This window comes from Amblyomma americanum, chromosome 11 (genome assembly GCF_052857255.1).
Source record: "Amblyomma americanum isolate KBUSLIRL-KWMA chromosome 11, ASM5285725v1, whole genome shotgun sequence".
Classification (NCBI taxonomy): domain Eukaryota; kingdom Metazoa; phylum Arthropoda; class Arachnida; order Ixodida; family Ixodidae; genus Amblyomma; species Amblyomma americanum.
In genome coordinates this window covers 98846223-98864707 of record NC_135507.1, presented here as the reverse complement: position 1 = coordinate 98864707, position 18485 = coordinate 98846223, and the positions used below count along the sequence as shown (strand labels likewise).

Here is an 18485-nt window from a genome sequence, read left to right as displayed (position 1 = left end):
ATTATGATGACGTTGTACAATGGGCAATGCTGCTTCACAAGTAAATTAGTGAATGAACGATGCCGGCCTGCACAGCGACTGCAATGCAACAGGCAGTGCGTGGGAGAAAATTGGAACTGGAAGTAGGTGGGAGATGATTTTCCCATGATTCTTTGCGTTCTCTTTGGAAAGGCGCCTCCCCTATTCTTACAAAGTGCGGCACAATCTTTTGATTTCTGCCATAATCCTATGGCACATTTTGGTCAGTGGGTGTTTCCTTGAGGCGGAGTTATTATCAGCTAGGGAAGATTAAACAAAAAATGCAGGTAATCACCATCATTGGCCAGCTTTTTTGAACGCAAAATGCAGGCATGTCAACACAGTTTTTTTTTGTTTTGCATATCTCCGAGGCCATCCACTATGAAATTGGGATCACGGAGTTCTTTTTGGTGTGGGCATTACGAGTTTTAATTGAGCATTGGGAAAATTTTAAAATCTAAGTTTCAGCACAAAATGCGTCTTTTGCTGGCAGAAAGACCTGATCATTTTTTACTGAGAAGAGGAAATTGGTTGGAGTTGTCCGCATTGCCTCTGTAATTTTGGCAGTTGCACAAGGTTGCTTTCTCAAGTTCTGCTCTTTGTGCCAGGGAGGTGGCGTTTCTGGTGTCTTCTGTCCTGTAACCGTTGAAAATTGAAAAATTGGTTTTTGAGAAAAGGAAATGGCACAGTAATTGCCGACTCCTGAACTATGCCCTAAGGGAAGGGATAATGGAGGGAGAGAAAGGAGTGCCCGTAGTGGAGGTCTCCTGTATAATTTCGACCACCTGGGGATCTTTAATGTGCACCGACATCGCACAGCACACCTTGGCTCAGTGGTTAGGGCGCTTGGCTACTAGCTGGAGTTTTCGGATTTGAACCCAGCCATAGTGGCCGCGTTTCGATGAAGGCGGTATGCTAAGGCCTGTAACCGGTGCTGAATTGGAACTAGTCAAGGTGTACTCTCGTCACTTGTTGGTTGTCTTGAAGAAACAGAGAGGGACAGCTCTGTTGGTACCTTGCACTTGCGGGTGTGTACTTTTTTTTAAAATTAAGGTGAATTGTTTGCTTTTGGTTTCTTTTTAACTGCTGTGATGATGCGAATCACATCCAGCAGGTTTCCCAATCTTGTGTGACCATCAGAAATTTTTGCATTACGAGAACCATGTCCACGTCTTTCTCAGATCATAAAGCACTCATCGTAACCCTTCCATAATGTAAATGAACACAATCGTTGCAGTGTTAAGCATGCCGTCGTCATTGTGTGAACCCATCCCGGTGCCATTTTTTTTTTTCCATTGAAAACAAATATTTTTCCATCTAGATATTACTGTGAGACCTCAAGAAATGTAATATCCTAGTTTTCTAGCGCAGAATAACAGTAGTTGATATTTCACAGGGACGAGAAAAATTTCATACAGTGTCACAATTGATGAAATAAAACATCTAAATTCAAGGAATTGTCATATAAACCCTAAAAAGATCACAGAATGAATTTTTATTCTGAAGATGCACGTTGTGCCTGAAATTGTGACAAAAAAAAATTATGTGATTGTTTTGCAACATATTATTTACTGCGTTCGCTACATAGCATAAAAAAACATCTTATTCGTGACAAAAGGACGTCAGATTCACCTGAAACAATGTAATCACTGCATGGTGCAGTAAATGCTCTGAAAACGCTGAGTTTGCTGTGTACGAAGCGCCTTAAGAGGTTAATCATTTCGCAAATCGGACAGCACTCGTCACTTGTCTTCTACCCTTGAGAGTAACGTGGCTGTGTGCTCTATACAGCTGCCACTCTGAAAGATAGGTTTCCACTCTGCATCATATATATTCTGCTAAGGCCGGATTGTTCTGATGCCTGCCACTGTTATACGTTGTTGGAGTTTCTCCGATATAAAGAGTCCCCCGCACCGTCTGAATCTTCTCCTCCGCTGCTGGGAACAGGGGGCCGCCAGCAGTCACCACCGTTCTCTGTGCGGCATGCCTCGATGGACGCGGAGGACCGCCTGTTCCACCAGGCGGGGGGCCCCTCCAACAGGGCAGCACCGCCTCCTCGGCGACCCCACAGCCGCCACGACTTCCGCGATTTCCCACCCTCCTCGCACCACAAGGTAAGTTCCCTCTCTGCTGGCTGTGTTGTGATATTATAAGAAAGAAAAGCATTTCACAGTGTTTTAAAAACTGTTTCCTTACCAGCCCAATGTGCTCTTAGGAGAAATTGCAGTAGCAGTAGAAATTGAAGTGGTTAGCTAAGGGGGCCTTAGACAAATACAGTAAAAGCTTGTTAATTTGACTCCCGTTAATTCATAAATCCTGATAATTCTTATTGCCGGCTCAGTCGTGGCAACGTCCATCGAAATGTGGCATCGGGATGCTCGCTAATTCAGACGCTACAGGTCTCGCCCCAGCTAATTTCATTGTGCACCTGATGGGCAGCCACGTTCAGGCATGACTGGCGTGGCAAGAGGTTGTGAAATAGCCCTATCCAAAACCTGACTTCCATGCTGCAGAGTCACTTGCGCACCCCTGGCCTGCGCAATGAACGATGCACCGACAGCCTTGTCTCCGAGAACGGTCTGACCGCTTAGTTTCGGTTTCACTTTTGAGCTTTACGCCTGCCCACAGCAGTGGCAGCTCTTCCATTTAGCATCAGCCTGTTCCCAGCTGAGCATCATTTTGTTTGCTGATTGGCGCGTCACTGGTGTTTTCTTTCCGATATTTTATTCTCTCGGCGCTTTGGCGCTGTTTCCTTCACTTTCGTCTGGAGGGTCTCGTTCTTCCAGTGCGTGGAAACTGCGTGTTAACACGTGCCATTCTGTTCGTGCAGTGAAGCCTCCCTGCACGCAACACTGTGTGACACAGTAGGGACGGAACTCCATCATGCACCTTGAACGATGCAGGAGGCCCTTATGATTTTGGATTAGTTCTGTTTTGATGCTCCAGACAGTATGCACACAATAATGCATTGATAGAAACGAGGAAAACAGTGCTGTTTTCATCTTAAAATTAGACAACCATTGCCCAGTCTTCGACAACATAAATTTATTGTGATACAAGCAGTTCTTGACAGTTTTTTCAGGGTTGTTTGATAATTCGAACTTTTGCATAATTCGATAATTTTTCCAGTCCCTTGAAGTTGGAATTTTATTATACAGATTTTATTATACATGCATTAACACAAAAGGCTGTACAGTCTCCAACCATTGATTCGGACCTCACGGGGACCAACGAACGGTCCGGATGAAGAAAGATTCAGAAAGAAAAAAAAGAAATCCTTTATTTTTACGCACTTATTCGGGCTTGGCAATCGCCTTAAAGAAATCGTGGATGTGCTGTTTCACACTGCTTTGTTTGCATGCAATCAGACCAACCTGAATCTCGGGAAGAGCTTGAAAACACATTCGCTGCTTGTAGAAGGTCCGCGTGCGACGCCAGCAGGCATGGTGTGTCATGTTCCGACTCCGAGTTGTCGTTTGGCGGGGCACAAGAAACCTGACGAATGATCTTGTCGTCGTGACTTCGGGTGGCGGCTGTCTCTAAAATTTTTTCTTTCAAAGATGGAGGAAGACTTGGTTGCTTCGCCGAGAACCTTGGTAGTTTTTTGTGTAATCCGAGACCATTTGCCTCGATATATTAAATTCCCAGGCAACTGCACTCTCAGACCGTCCGCTCTGCACATGCTGTGCAGTGGTGATCTTTTTTGCCGTACCACGCTTGCCAGCATTCCTCGGTGCAGACTGCGCAGGCACTCTCGGCGCCATTAAGCACCTGACATAATGTTGGATTGCCTCAACCTTGGCACAGCACACAAGACAAACTCCACTGCACTATCATGCCGACACCAGTTGCAGAAACTAAAACCAGCTAAAAAGGTGGCCTACTCGCAGCGTCATTATAGTATTCTAGAGCACTATAGTATTGTACACGAAGAAAAAAATTTCAGCAGTGGCTTAGCTCAGCTAGGCCAGGAGATACGTAGCGAAAGGACTCGAATGTCCTCGTTGCCGAAGCACTGGCTGTCAGCCATATGGTGTAGTCAGTCATCCGGCGTGTCTTCTTTGCGTCTGGTTCTTCCTACTCCATCGGACGTTCTTCTCGTATTTCGGCAATCTGTCACTCCGCTTCTTGACGCCACCGCTTGGCGAGCATTCTTCCTGCTCTTTCGGCGCCTCGGACGCACGCTTAGCTTTTTGTGTTGTACGCTGTCGGGCATCCTCACGTCAAGCAACGATTTCCTGGTCGTCCGATGCATCTTCTCGCAGTCTCCGAAGATGCCGCGCACTGTGCGGGCGCTCACTGTCAGCTTCCTCATCTATGGCGCATCTGACTAGCAAGCGTACACGCTCAGGCTTATATGTTCAGCTGCGCAGTCAGATGCGATGAAGGAGACTCGGTGCATCAGCAAGCGATTTGCCATGTGCAATGAGGCTGCATGACGAGGCACGTGACATCACGAGTCGGCACAGTGGTGGAGACCGGCGCGCTGCAGCTGGTTGCCATGGTTACGACGCATGCGCAGCTGTGGCCTCGGACAGGCACGGTGAAACTCACTTCTACTAGGCTAGTGTAGCTTTCGCTACAAAACATGGCTGCTGTATTGTCTAGACATGGCTTAGGCGACTAAGCTTAGACCGGAACTGCTGTAGCCACCCTACCGTAATACGCAGAAATGATGATGATGAGTAGGCATTTGCAGTAGCGCCACCTTGTGGGGCAAGCAACGAGGCGTAGTTGAAAACAAAAATGGTAGTCAGTGGGTGTTTTGGGAACAAAGGGAAGGGACGACAAAGCGTTAACACTCATATGCTATTTATTACACTTGCAATTAATACACAGAGCGGGCCAGCTAGCTACAAAACATAAACGAGGCATTCCTCGGAAATCGAAGGGTGCTTAAGAAGGGCTTCCAACTTACCGGCTGGGGCAGGAGCGCGAATTTGGAGGTATTGGCGACGAATGTTTGCACATATCCAGAATGGCAGCTGAGTCTTCCCGTGTGTGCTGCGTTCTTGGGGCAGTGCCATCCCCAGGCATCTGCCCGGGGAGGTGATGAGCGCGCACGTTTGCTGTGTTCGCTTTGCTGCCTATAACCACAAGTCCACTTATGGACTCACTTATGGGGCAGCAATGTGGAGGCTAGCAAAAAAGATTCAGGTGAAATTGAGAACAATGGAGCAAGCTACTTAAACGACAATGATAGATTTAACATTATGAGACGGGAAGAGGGCAGAGTGGGTCAGGGAACAAATGCAGGTTATTGGCATCCTAGTTGAAATTGGGAAGAAGAAATGGACTTGGGCAGAGCATATAATGTTAAGGCGAGATATACAATATCTTTTAACAGTAGTGAACTGAATTTCAAATACAATTCAAGCATAGCAGGGGGCGACAGAAAGTTAGGTGGATATATGAGGTTAAGAAGTTTGTGGGAATAGGGTGGCCGCAGCTGGTGCAGGATAGGGTTAATTGGGAAGGTATGGGAGAGGCTTTTGCCCTGCAGTTGGTGTAGTCAGGATGACGGTTGATACGAATCCGGAGTGCATTGCACACAACGTGCGGAATTTTGGATGTTCCGAACTCTCTCCCGCACCACATGGATGATACGAACACGCGAGCCACGATCGCACCCTCCAACACTAAGCGCAGCCCTCACATCGCTGAAATCGTGAACGCTAATCACGCGGTACGCACCGCGAGCAGTGAGCGGCAGTGCTACCCACCGTGAGTGGCGTGGCTGCACGGCTGTGAATAAATCCCGTCAGCCGTAAACAGATCTGCGTGCATGTATTTTTTATGCTTCTGCATATGAATTTTGTTTGTTTGGATGATACGAATTATTTCAAGGCCCCGCGAGATTTGTATCACCTAGATTCTACTGTAAACATGGCACGTCGTAATGAGCCCCTCATTCTCCTACTCCTGTATGCTCAATAGCTTAACACGTTCACTGCGTTGTTGGCCACTGGTGGGACTCTTCATTTTATTCATGCTGTGTGGCCACAAATACCAGATAATACTGCCACACTGCTGACATTCTGCCGGCGCCACCTGGTGGCCGAACCTGTCTCCCAGCGCGTGGCTGAACGTCTTCTTCTGTCTCGAATGAGCGCGGCGGCTCGGCAAGCCTCGCCCTAGTAAACGGCTGTGTTTTCCGCTTCTTGCTACGTTTGTCGGTCACATTTGGTGGAGCCGTGCTGGGTACCATCCCATGTACGCTGACCCCGTCGAAATCCTTGACGCTTCTCCCCGACGTGCGGACGCCACACTTGTCCACAAAGCCAGCCGTCGCCTACGAGGCCTGCAACCCGAGTTCGAGCCATTGACAAGGCCTATGCGAGCTATGACTTCCACCACTGGTAGCCAGACAGGTCAGTGCTCTGGCAGTACCCCGCTGTTCGTACTTCTCGCACCTCAGTCGCCACCATCATTCCACGGCGACCGGTTCAAGGATGTTGAACATTGGTTGGCCAGTTTTGACCGAGTTGCTGCATTCAACCAATGGGACGACGAGCGGAAGCTGATGAATGTTTATTTCGCACTGCAAGACTCGGCGAAAACATGGTTCGAGAACCACGAGGCATCCCTTTCCAACTGGGCAGCTTTTCACCGTGAGCTGCTCGCTACGTTCAGCTCGAACGAGCGAAAGGAAAACGCTGAAATTGCCCTTCGCTCCAGGTCACAGCAGTCCAACGAGAGCGTGGCCATGTTTATTGAGGACGTGAACCCGCCTCTTCAATCGGGCCGACTCAGCCATGCCCGAAGCTACAAAGGTGCGGCGCCTAATGCGTGGGGTAAAGGAGCAGCTGTTTGCTGGCCTCATGCACGACCCTCCGAGAACCGTTGCCGCCTTCGCTAAGGAAGCTACGAGCATGGAATGTTCATTGCAGGAACGGAGTGCCCAATACGGCTGTCAGGCAGCGGCCGCTCACTACTGCACGTCCTTGCCAGGTCCCGGGGATGAGGCGCTGCGAGACCTTGTGCGGAGCATTGTTCGCGAAGAACTGCGACAGCTCCACGTGCATGCTCCGTCGGCAAGCACACATTCTACAGGCGATGTCCTCCGGGATGAAATTCGGCGGGCGGTGCAGCCACCACCAGCACCACTATCGGAGCCGCATGTGATGTCCTACAGCGATGCCCTGCGCCGACCTGCCCCCGCGCCGCAAGCGTTTCGCCCCGTTGCCGAACCACGACCACCCCATCGTTACCTGTGTCCCGTCGAGCAGCAGCAGAACCTGTGCCCTCCTTTCAGCAAAGCGCACGCATGGCGAACATCCAACAATCGCATCCAACAATCGCCCGCTCTGCTACCACTGCGGGGAGCCCGGCCATATTCTGCGGAATTGCCCGTACCGGTAGCTGGGTTTAAGAGGATTCCCACCGGACGCATCTCGACCGCGCTATGGTGAAAGAGCACAGGACATAGAGGAGTACCTGGCCACTCAGGTGCTGCCCCCGACCTCGCAGCGGCGCCAATCGCGATCGCCGTCCCCAAGGCGCTTTGCTTCGCCCAGTCGGCCCTCATCCTCTGGTCAGTTCAGAGGCACGTCCCCTCGCCTGGAAAACTGAAGACGGCATTCTCCGGGGGTAGGGCCGCCGCCACTGCACAGAGTCAACAGCCTCCACCCGACGATTTGACGCGATGGCCCGAGCGGCGACGACACGATCCGACGTGCTGCGAACGATTAGTTGCTGCTGAAATTTGTGTAACCGCCGACAGTCATGAAGTGACCGCACTCGTTCATACCGGCGCTGATTTTTCTGTGATGAGCAGGCAGCTCGCCACAACCCTCCGTAAGGTTCTGACGCCTTGGTGTGGACCTGTGATCCGCACCGCCGGTGGCCATGTAGTGACGCCGATTGGAGTCTGCACCTGTCGCATCCAGATTCGCGGTCTTACTTTCACTGGTTCCTTTGCCATATTAAGTGACTCTTCGAAAGACCTCATTCTGGGCATGGATTTCCTTCAAGAGCATGGTGCGGTCATCGACCTTCGGGAGCTCATGGTATCTTTTTCCGCACAGCGAGCCGTTGACACCAACACCGTGCCCAGCACATTAACGTTGCGCGTGTGTGACGACCACATAACGATCCCTCCGCGAGCCAGCAAGTTCATTACAGTCGAGTGTAATGACAGCACCGGCACTCTTGGCATCGCTGAAGCGAAGTTTTCGCTGCTACTCGCTCAGCAAGTTTGTGTCGCTCGAGGCCTAGTAGAACTTGACAACCGTCGCACCGACATCTTAATCACCAACTTTACCCGTGAACCACAGCATTTAACGAAGACAGCGGTCATCGCTTATTTTGACGAGCTTGGAGAGTGTACCAGGCAGTGCTCTTTGTCCACCGCGTTGAGACCTCGACGAGACGACGGCTACAGCCATTCCGACCGACGTAAACCCTCACCTCTCGGCCAGTCAGAAACGCTGCATGGAAAACCTCATCTCTTCCTTCCGTGACTGTTTTGCATCGACTTCCAAGGTACGACAGACGCCGCTTACCAAGCACCGAATTATCGTTGCTGAGGACCAAAGACCACTATGCCAGCGCCCTTATCGCGTGTCTTCAAAAGAATGTGACGCCATCCGCCGTCAGGTTACTCAAATGCTTCAGGACAACGTCATACAACCGTCCAGGAGCCCCTGGGCATCGCCTGTTGTCCTCGTCACGAAGCAAGATGGCACTCTCAGGTTCTGTGTGGATTACAGACGCCTCAGTAACGTCACGAAAAAGGATGTGTATCCTCTGCCACGCATTGATGACTCCCTAGACCGCCTGTGCCATGCCAACTACTTTTCATTCCTTGACCTCCGCAGTGGGTATTGGCAAATAGAGGTCGACGAACGCGACTGAAAGAAGACTGCCTTTATTACTCCCGACGGTTTGTACGAGTTTAAGGTGCTCCCTTTTGGCTTGTGCTCTGCCCCTGCCACATTCCAACGAATGATGGACACTTTGCTGTCTGGCCTGAAATGGCAGTCGTGCCTCGTATATCTCGACGATGTTGTGATCTTCTCTGACACGTTAGATGAGCATCTGAAACGTTTGCGTGCTGTTTTCGAGGCCATACATTCCGCTGGTCTCTCTGTCAAGCCAGAAAAATGTCACTTTGCGTTTCACGAGTTAAAGTTTTTTGGTCACATTGTGAGCGCTCGAGATGTTAGTCCGGACCCCGAAAAGACGGCCGCCGTAGCTTCTTTCCCCAAGCCAACAGACAAACGGAGCCTGCGTCGTTTCTTGGGCCTCAGCGCGTACTATCGCCGGTTTTACAATTTCTCAAAGCTAGCAGAGCCTCTGACCCGCCTGACGAAAGACGCTGAACCCTTCTTCCACTTTATTTTTGTTGTTGCTTTCGATTTTAGCCGGGAATGAGACTTCGATTGGGGCGAGGACCAGGATAGAGCCTTCACGGAACTCAAGTTCCGTCTCCAATGTGCGCCTGTGCTTGGTCACTTCGACGAAGAGGCCGACACGGAACTGCACACTGATGCCAGTAACGTTGGTCTCGGTGCGGTCCTTGTTCAGCGACAGGAGGGTCTAGAACACGTGATTGCTTACGCCAGTCGCTCTTTATCCCGTTCCGAAGTCAATTATTCCACCACGGAAAAGGAATGTCTGGCTGTGCTGTGGGCAGTTACAAAATTTCGACCGTGCTTGTATGGCCGCCCGTTTCAGGTCGTGAGCGACCATCATTCACTCTGTTGGCTGGCGAACCTGAAAGATCCCTCGGGGCGGCTTGCTCGATGGAGCCTTCGGTTACAAGAATTTGATGTCACCGTCGTGCACAAGTGCGGCCAGAAACACAGTGATGCTGACTGTCTCTCGCGTGCTCCTATTCCCTGCCCCGCGGACGAGTCCGACGACGATTCCGCTTTTCTCGGAGCTGTCACCACACCCACCCTTGCCCACCAACAGAGGGACGACTCCGAGCTGCTGCCCCTCATCGAGTACCTCGAGGGAACCGCTCCATCACCACCTCGACTCTTCAAGCGCGGGTTGTTATCGTTTTGCTTGCGCGATGGTGTCCTCTACAAAAAGAACTACGGCCCAACAGACACTGTCTATCTGTTTGTAGTGCCTACAACGCTTCGTGACAAAGTTCTACGTGCGTGCCACGACGACCTTCCCTCGGGCCACCTCGGGTTTTCCTGCACCTTAGTACGCATACGCCATAAGTACTACTGGCCCAGGCTTGCTGCGGTTGTCCACCGCTACGTGCGAGCCTGTCGTGAGTGTCAGCGCCGGAAGACGCCGCCGACTAAACCAGCCGGGCTCCTGCAGCCTATCGATCCCCCGCGCCTCCCATTTCAACAGGTCAGCATGGACTTACTCGGTCCATTTCTGGAGTCTTCCATGGGTAACCGATATAGTGCTGTTGCCACTGACTATCTCAGCCGCTACTGTGAGACCAAGGCCCTTCCCCGTGGCACCGCCGCCGAAGTTGCACAATTTTTCATTCACAACATTGTGCTTCGTCACGGAGCCCCAGCAGTCGTATTAACTGACAAGGGCACCGCATTTACGTCGGCACTTACGAGCGAGGTACTTCGACTCAGTGGCACCAGCCATCGCAAGACTACAGCTTACCATCCGCAAACAAATGGACTCACTGAGCGGCTTAATAAGACAATTGCCGATATGCTTGCTATGTATGTCGACGATGACCATGCGAACTGGGACTGGATACTGCCTTACATCACGTTCGCATACAATACTGCGCTCCACGAAACGACACGCTTCACTCCGTTCCATTTGGTGCACGGTCGCGAAGCCTTGACCATGCTGGACGCCATGCTTCTTCCGGATCCTACTCCCTCTTCTGTCGTGGATGCTGAACAATTTGTTCGTGACGCCGAAGCCGCTCGCCAAGTTGCTTGATAGTGAATCCGGTACCAACAACAACACGACGCCGAGCGCTACAACCTCCGCCGCAGGGAGGTGATTTATACACCCGGTGACCAAGTCTGGGTATGGAGCCCGATCCGTCTTCGAGGGCGCTCTGAGAAGCTTCTTCGCCGTTACTTTGGTCCATACCAGGTGTTACACCGCCTCAGCGCGGTGACCTACGAGGTGCTCTCTCAAGGAACTGCCCGGTCGTCTCGACAACCGACGTCCGGAGTAGTGCACATGGCGCGAATGAAACCATATTACTCCCGTTAGCTCCTTTCCACGAAGACACTTGCGCTGCTACCTTCCGCCTTAAGTTTTTTTTTTCCCCTCGCGTGCGGCATCGAGTCGATGCCTCTTGAAAGGGAGGGGGGCAATGCCACACTGCTGACATTCTGCCTGCGCCACCTGGCGGCCGAACCTGTTTCCCAGCGCGTGGCCGAACGTCTTCTTCTGTCTCGAATGAGCGCGGCGGTTCGGCAAGCCTCGCCTTAGTAAACGGCTGTGTTTCCCGCTTCTTGCTACGTTTGTCGGTGACAATACGATGAAGCTGCGAGACAGTTTTTTGCGAGGTCCTCCTTTTCGGGCCTTACAATAAAATCTGGCCCATAGCATCATCATGTCACCAATTATTCGTGGCTGCAGAGCATGCATAAATGACATGGCATACTGGTGATCCATGACGCTGTGAATGTGTTAGAGGGCCTCAGTTCTGGCAGCCTTGATGCCATAGGTAGCGTAAGGGGGTTTTCGCACAGCTGCCATCACTGATCGATAACATTCTATGTGGCATTTGAAGCATAACAGGACATTCCACGTCCACTGCAATGGTTGATAGGTAGCGCTGGTCTACACTTTCAAACTTAGTTTACACGACAATTGAAGGGACAGTTAAGCTCTGCCTTAAAGGTATGATGCGATAGCTTTGTAGATGTAGTGGGCATCACGATTACGTGATTTAAGAACACAAGTAAGATGCAGATCTGCAAGAAATTAGATAAAGAGGGCGAAGCGAACACACAGAATGTGCGGTGTACACAGCCCGCGACTGACTGTGGTGCTGCCAGGAGAGAAAACTGTGTTCAGTCAAGGTCACTGTGCGTGCTCGGCGCAAACATGGGCTGCACCGAGCAGCAGCTTTGTCTCATCATTCTCTGTGTTGCCACCGGCGGTGGTGCTGCTACAGCTTTGTAATAAGGGAGCAAATTAATACTCACTGGTATCTGCCTAAACGCAACCACATGGCTACAAAGGAAAGCTGCATAGTCTCCACAGAAACTTCGAAGTTAAGGGGGGACACCCCTCTTAGAACTTTTTTCCTTATTTATGGGTGGATCTGTTTGAAACTTGCACCATTTGTATATTTTTGTATGCTGATTTCAAATATCTGATTAGTTTTCTTGTAGATTAGATAGTTCTCAAAATTTCACCTAATTTATGTTGCTCATTTGTAGGTGGGTTAATTACTAAACACTCCATGGCATGATGAGAAAAGACCTGCCAGAGTCATCGAGAAGGATCATAGAGTGCAACAAGACAAGAATTAATGTTCTAGAAGAATTTCGACCAAAATTACGCCTAGTCAAACTTTTGTGACAAAAAGACCAAGTTGGCATCGAAGATCGATAATTAATTTTGTAAATGTTGCCGTGTAATAACTGAACATATTTTAGTCTTAATGCACTGTCCAAGAGTTTTTCTTTCTAACAGAACAAGAATGAGAGCTATAGCACAAATAGTTTAAGAGATATCGCTCCTCCAGAATTGCAGAACCCTGCAAATTGCAGTTTTGAGAAAACGAGAAAAAACATCTCACAGTATGTACATGTAAATTATGTCAATGATTGATATGTCAACATGATCATAAACTAGTGGAAAGTGAACTAAAGCAAAAATTAATGGCTTATGCCAATTTCAGCCTAAGTTATGCAATAGGAAACTTTTGAAAGGAAAGGTTCATTTGGGTACCCAAGACAGATAACCTTCTTAGTAAATTTTTTCTTGTGGTCATTACATTTACCTTGGTGTCATGTGACTCACAACGTTCCCTTTTTAGCAAAAAAAAAAAAGAAATTATAGCAATAGCAAGAACAGGACCGGAGAAATTTTTCTTTCAGAAATGCAACACCACCAAAATTGGGGGATTGTGAGAAGCACTCAAGCCTCACAGCATATTTAATCAGGAAAGAAAACCCCAAAGACCTTCGCATGCTTTCAAAAATGCACCAGGAGCATAGTCAGGGTGCATGCTGTCGCGGTGCTTCTTTTTTTCCGCTTTAGCAAAGCCAAGCGAAGCCGCCCGCTTCTTCGCAGAATGCGTGTTACGGCGCATGTCCTTTTCTTCAGCTCTCCTGGAGACAGTTGCTGGCACGTTCGCGTTGCATTCTTGCAGAATTGCTGTTGCTGTATGCTTGCAGCCGGCATTGAAGCGCAGCACAGCTTCTGCTGTGGCTGCTTCCACAGCAAACAGTGACGAATGCCGCTCTTTGTGGATCAAGGTCCAGATGATTGAGTGGAAGCTGTCGTTTGAATTCTGGGTCTTCCCCCGAATGTACCTCTGCAGCAGGCTCTTCTTTGATAAGCGACTGTACACGGGCAAAAGTGCTTTAGCCACATCGCTTGGCAGACTGTACTTATGCTTCGGTTCGGGCTCCTCTTTTGCTTTTGCAGCGTTGTGGCGGCACCAAGACTGCTCACCAGTGGGACACAAAGTGTGATTGGGGCAGTCATCAGTAGACGTGATGTGGTAATATGTCGCCATCACGGCTCGCTGCATGGCATCCACATTACCTACATTTGACCTTAGCGCTTGGCCATAATGTATAGCTAGCTTGTCAACTAGATCAGCTGTGAGCCTTCCTCTGCCACCAAGACTTCGTTTTCCTGCACCCTTGTGCCTCTGCAAGAGGTTGTGCAAAGCTGCTCCCATACGCTTGTGCACATGGTTTATGCAATCCTCCTTGACTACTTCAATGTAGCCATAGATTTTAGCATCTTGAAGGGCATTAAACGTGCGACTGTCCCCATCGCATAACATCGTTGTGTAGCGCATGTTGTGGCGCTGTAGAGACCTCTCAAATAGAATTTTGCCTGCCTCTACCTCCATTTGGCCAGCCTTGCAGTTGGTGTTCTTCTGGCACTCGTAGCGCGATCTCCAGAGTTCATAGCCGTCAGTGTTCGGCTTTGGGCCAGTTTGGCAGCCCAGACAAAAGTTTGACAGCACCACTTAATTGAGCACATAAACAGCGAAGAGTTCCACTACGGCACCGACGCCTATATGTGACGAGTGCCCGCACGTCATCCATGTGCCGTCGTAACACACGGCAATGTTCCCCCTGTGTCCAAAACACGTCGTCATATACCTTCGCCACTGCCTGCGCGGCCTGTGCCATAGCTGCCACGGCTGCTCGAGTAGCAGCAGGTTGCAGTGTGTTTTTCAAGTGCTGTTGAAAGGTCTTGTTGTGCATGCCACGCCGCGACAATCCCATCGCCGAAAAGATATCGTTCATTGCTGTCTGGGCGTTACCGGTCGACAGCATTGCTTGACCAGTAAGAATATTGAGCTCGAAAAGATTGCACTTTTTCTCACCGTCAACCCTCCGCGAGTTCCACTCGGCCGCAATCTCACCACAGTTGTCACATAGCACGATCAGTTTAACGGCGAGGCCATAGCTCTGGTCGCTGGTAATCAACCTCACGCATCCGCGACACGTTTTGCACCGCACGGCATCCAAGTGGACGTTCACAACGCTGAGGTAAATTATTGCATAGGAGGTTGTTCCGTCTGCGTCTGATCCTGCGGACGCACCACTTGCATCGGCGAACAGCGCGGTCTTTTGTGCCGTCGCCGGCGTCGATTCCAGTCGATCAAGTGTAGACTGCTCACGGGCACTCGCTTGAGTTATGTCACTGTTAGTGACAGGCGTGGTGTAAATTCATACGTAACTACAATCGGCACGAAGAACACCACCGTTATCCAGCGGAGACGGAGAAGCGTCGCCGCCCGCAACGTGACCGTCAAGCAATCCCGTACCACTGGCGCTTGCTTGTTGCACAGTATGCAACGATGTCACTTCATTAACACGTTTTTTTCCTTTTGCACGCTTTCGCCCCAACTTGTGCACAGAGCAGTACTTCTTCGCGCCTCCTGGCATGGTTCTCGCGTTGCACTAGCGTTGTCGGCAGAAAGACAAAATGGCGTCGCCGGGCATCCGCTTTCTATGGCTAGCTTGCCGGAACCAACCAGACAATGCCATTTTGATCACGTGCCTAAACTGGCCAATAGCAGCGTGCACCGCTATTTATTTTTTCTTTCGTTTTTTTTGGCGAAGGCGGTGTGTACAGGGTTGCTTCTCGAAAGAAAAAAATAAGCCGAAAGCCCGCGCTTTCGAACGAGACCAAAATGGCCGTAAGAGCACGTAGTTTCGATGCGCCGGGCTATCGAAATTGGTTGTCGTTTGTCCACAATTTAATGGGCAGTGGGTGTGGTACTGCATTTTTATATCGCTATAACTTCTTAATTACGTGGGGTATAATGATAAAAATTTGCATACCGATGCGGAATGGTGCGAGGAACACGAAAATTAAGATTGAAAATCTGATTTTTGGGCCGATTTTCGGTGCCAAAGAGCCGTGTCCCCCCTTAAAGAAAAATCGTTCTGGTCCGGGATTCGAACCCGGGACCACCGCTTCACCGGAGCAGTCGCTTTACCAACTGAGCTGACTGGGGCGGCTAGCATGTGGCAGGGCGAGAACGAATTGAACAATAACTTGAAGCGGGAACAGTGTTCCTAAACATTTTACCAACATTGCTACAGCTTTGGCGCAGCGGCGCTCTGTGGCGTCTTAGTTCTGACAGCTTCCACAAGTTCTGACAGCTTCCACATGCCGGCGCCACCGCACCGATCAATTGCGCCAAGCTCCCACGCCAGCCGACCAGTCCAGATATTAAAACGACAGCTTCCTCACTCATGGTCAGTGCTGACGTCACTGGATTTTCTGCATAATGGGGCTCTTAACAGAAGTTTGGACAGCTGCTGCTTTAGCTCAGCTCTAAAGCACTGTATGCAACACATGCGGGTCTTTGGTCCGGGCCCCACCAGTTGTCCTTTGCTTTCTGTGAAGTTACATTCTAAGATGCTTATGCTGCTGATTTCTCGACTTTTATCAACACCACGATAAAAATTCCCCTATGCTTTTCTCAAAATCCACCTTTGTTTTCACTAACTTTTCCACCTGCTGCTGCACCCACCATTCGTGGAAACTCTGTGGGTGCATGCACAATTGCAGCTTAATTCTGCAGTGAATCTCCGCCTACATCCACTCGCGGCACACACTGTTGGCCCGTAATGAGGAAATACAGTAAAACCATGTTGATACGTTTTTGTTTAGTTGCGGGAAAAAATGTATTATCTGGGAAAACGTATGAACCAAACCGCTTGATTTTGAGAAATGTAACTGTTGAATGAGGCAAGAAGACATTTATTGACAATTTCACGTTATAAAAATGTTGATTGGCATTTCTTGGCACAAGAGCTGAACAGATCTTATTCCTGTGTTTGCTGGATCCCACCAGTTGTCCTTTGCTTTCTGTGAAGTTACATTCTAAGATGCTTATGCTGCTGATTTCTCGGCTTTTATCAACAACACGATAAAAAATTTCCCCTATGCTTTTCTCACAATCCACCTTTGTTGTAACCAACTTTTCCACCTGTTGCTGCACCCACCATTCGTGGTAACTCTGTGGGTGCATGCAGCTTAATTCTGCAGTGAAGCTCCGCCTACATCCACTTGCAGCACACACTGTTGGTCCGTAATGAGGAAATACAGTAAAACCGTGTTGATACTTTTTTTTTTTAGTTGCGGGAAAAAATGTGTTATTGTTCACACTGTCTTAGCCCGGAGGGAAATTCGTAACGCATCCGGTCCGTCGACGGCAGCGACGAAAGTAACCAAAATCTCTTCCTTGTAATTTTCGGATGCTTCGCTCCGTTGCTCCCAAGTAATGTGGGAAAGCCACTGCGGCAGCTGATTGTCGCAGTGTTTCTGCTTTTCAAGCTGCGTTTTCCGGACCGTTTGTATATAAGTCCATCGCTGTAGTTCGTAGAAGCTTCGCCTCCTTTCCCTTATGCGCCGCTAAGAAACTTCAGCGTTTCTCCTCATCATATCGTGTCCCCGCAGAAACGGCCGTCGCGAGTGCTAGTGCGCCGTTTTTATTTTTTTCGTTCTTTGAGGTGGTGGGGAACGGGGGGGGGGGGGGGGGGTGATGGTGCTTCGCCTCGTTGCATCGAGGCATTGCAGAGAAGCCACCACGGTGGGCTACTGTCGCAAAAAACATGTCGCGTGTCCTCTCGTTCGGCCCACTTGTATGTTTGCACATGTGCGGTTGGTTAATGAACCTATTATACGACCACAATTTGTCGAAATTTTAAGCATAGTAATCGGGAAATCATGTTTTCCAGGAACATATTTACCGGGAAAAATACAGTGTAACTCTATGGGACATTCTTAATGTCCGCGATTTTGAGCGTACGAACCGGGAAATTGTATGAACCGGGAACGTATCAACGAGGTTTTACTGTAGTCCGGCCATTGAAGCTAACCACAGGACAAAATTATGGGCATAGGAGTTTTGATGGTGCTGTGTGTGAAACTTAGAAGTGTTACTTTTGTTTATTGTTCCGACAGGTTGGGGGAGTAACACGTCACCCTTTGGGCCATGGTTCATTGTTGCCAACAGCTGCTTTTTTTTTGTTGTACACTTAGGTGACCGGGGGAGAACAATTCGAGAGGGTAGCAAGTCTCGCCTCTAGCAGTGGGGCTTAGGAAAAGACGGTGCTCAGAATTCATTCGACCTTGGGAGCTTTTTTGGAGGGGGGAAACACACTGATCTAATGTGCAGTGTTTGTGACAGGTTTCGCACTGTGACAAGCGTGCCCTTGTGTCTCTTCCCACTCTGGCGCAGATGAGTCCCAACGCTGTGGTGCCGTGCGGCGACAACTGTGCCAACGTGGTGTGTGCCCAGGCCGGCCCTGCAGCCTCCCAGCACGACAAGAAGGATCTCACGGGCAACAACTTCAACCAGGAATTTGTGAGTTGTTGGTTTGGGGAAAGGATGCACACATCTTCCTTTCTGCGGCAGCCCAGTGCTGTTTATTTTGTGGCTGTAAATGAATTCCATCTGGCGTAAACAAATTGTGAATGCATTTGTTGTGCTTCTGCTTATGGATTTTGTTCACTTTAGATAATACGAATTTCGGATGGTATAATTTTTGCGGTACGTTGAGATATGCATCAAGATTCTACTATATGCACACCGAGGTCGGCCTTCCAGCCCTGCTCCGAGCTGCAGAGCCTCTGATGTTCTCCCAGAAAAGTGTGTATCCTCTGAGCGTGCGGACTCAGCATGCCAGGAAAGAATGTCTTGAGAGTGATGCTCAGCAGGTTGGGCCGTGTGTCTGGTCATCTCGGTCGCACACTGCATGGGCCAACATGAAGTATTGCTCAACTGTAATTAGCAAGTTTCAGCATCGTGGCAGCTCACAGAAATGACTCCAATGGCGCTGGCTCCACAGCTG

At 49.7% G+C, this 18485-nt stretch overlaps 1 protein-coding gene and 1 pseudogene across 2 annotated transcripts in view; one reads left to right on the top strand and one right to left on the bottom strand.

The window, feature by feature from the left end:
* LOC144110990 (vasculin-like protein 1) overlaps positions 1 to 18485 on the top strand; it is a 73791-nt gene that overhangs the window by 20436 nt on the left and 34870 nt on the right. For both annotated transcript variants that reach the window (XM_077644066.1, XM_077644065.1), the window contains 2 exons: positions 1966 to 2132; positions 17873 to 17998. In XM_077644066.1, coding sequence (XP_077500192.1) covers positions 1966 to 2132; positions 17873 to 17998 — 293 coding nt within the window. The remainder of the gene's footprint in view (positions 1 to 1965; positions 2133 to 17872; positions 17999 to 18485) is intronic.
* LOC144110836 (uncharacterized) lies at positions 13053 to 16660 on the bottom strand (annotated as a pseudogene).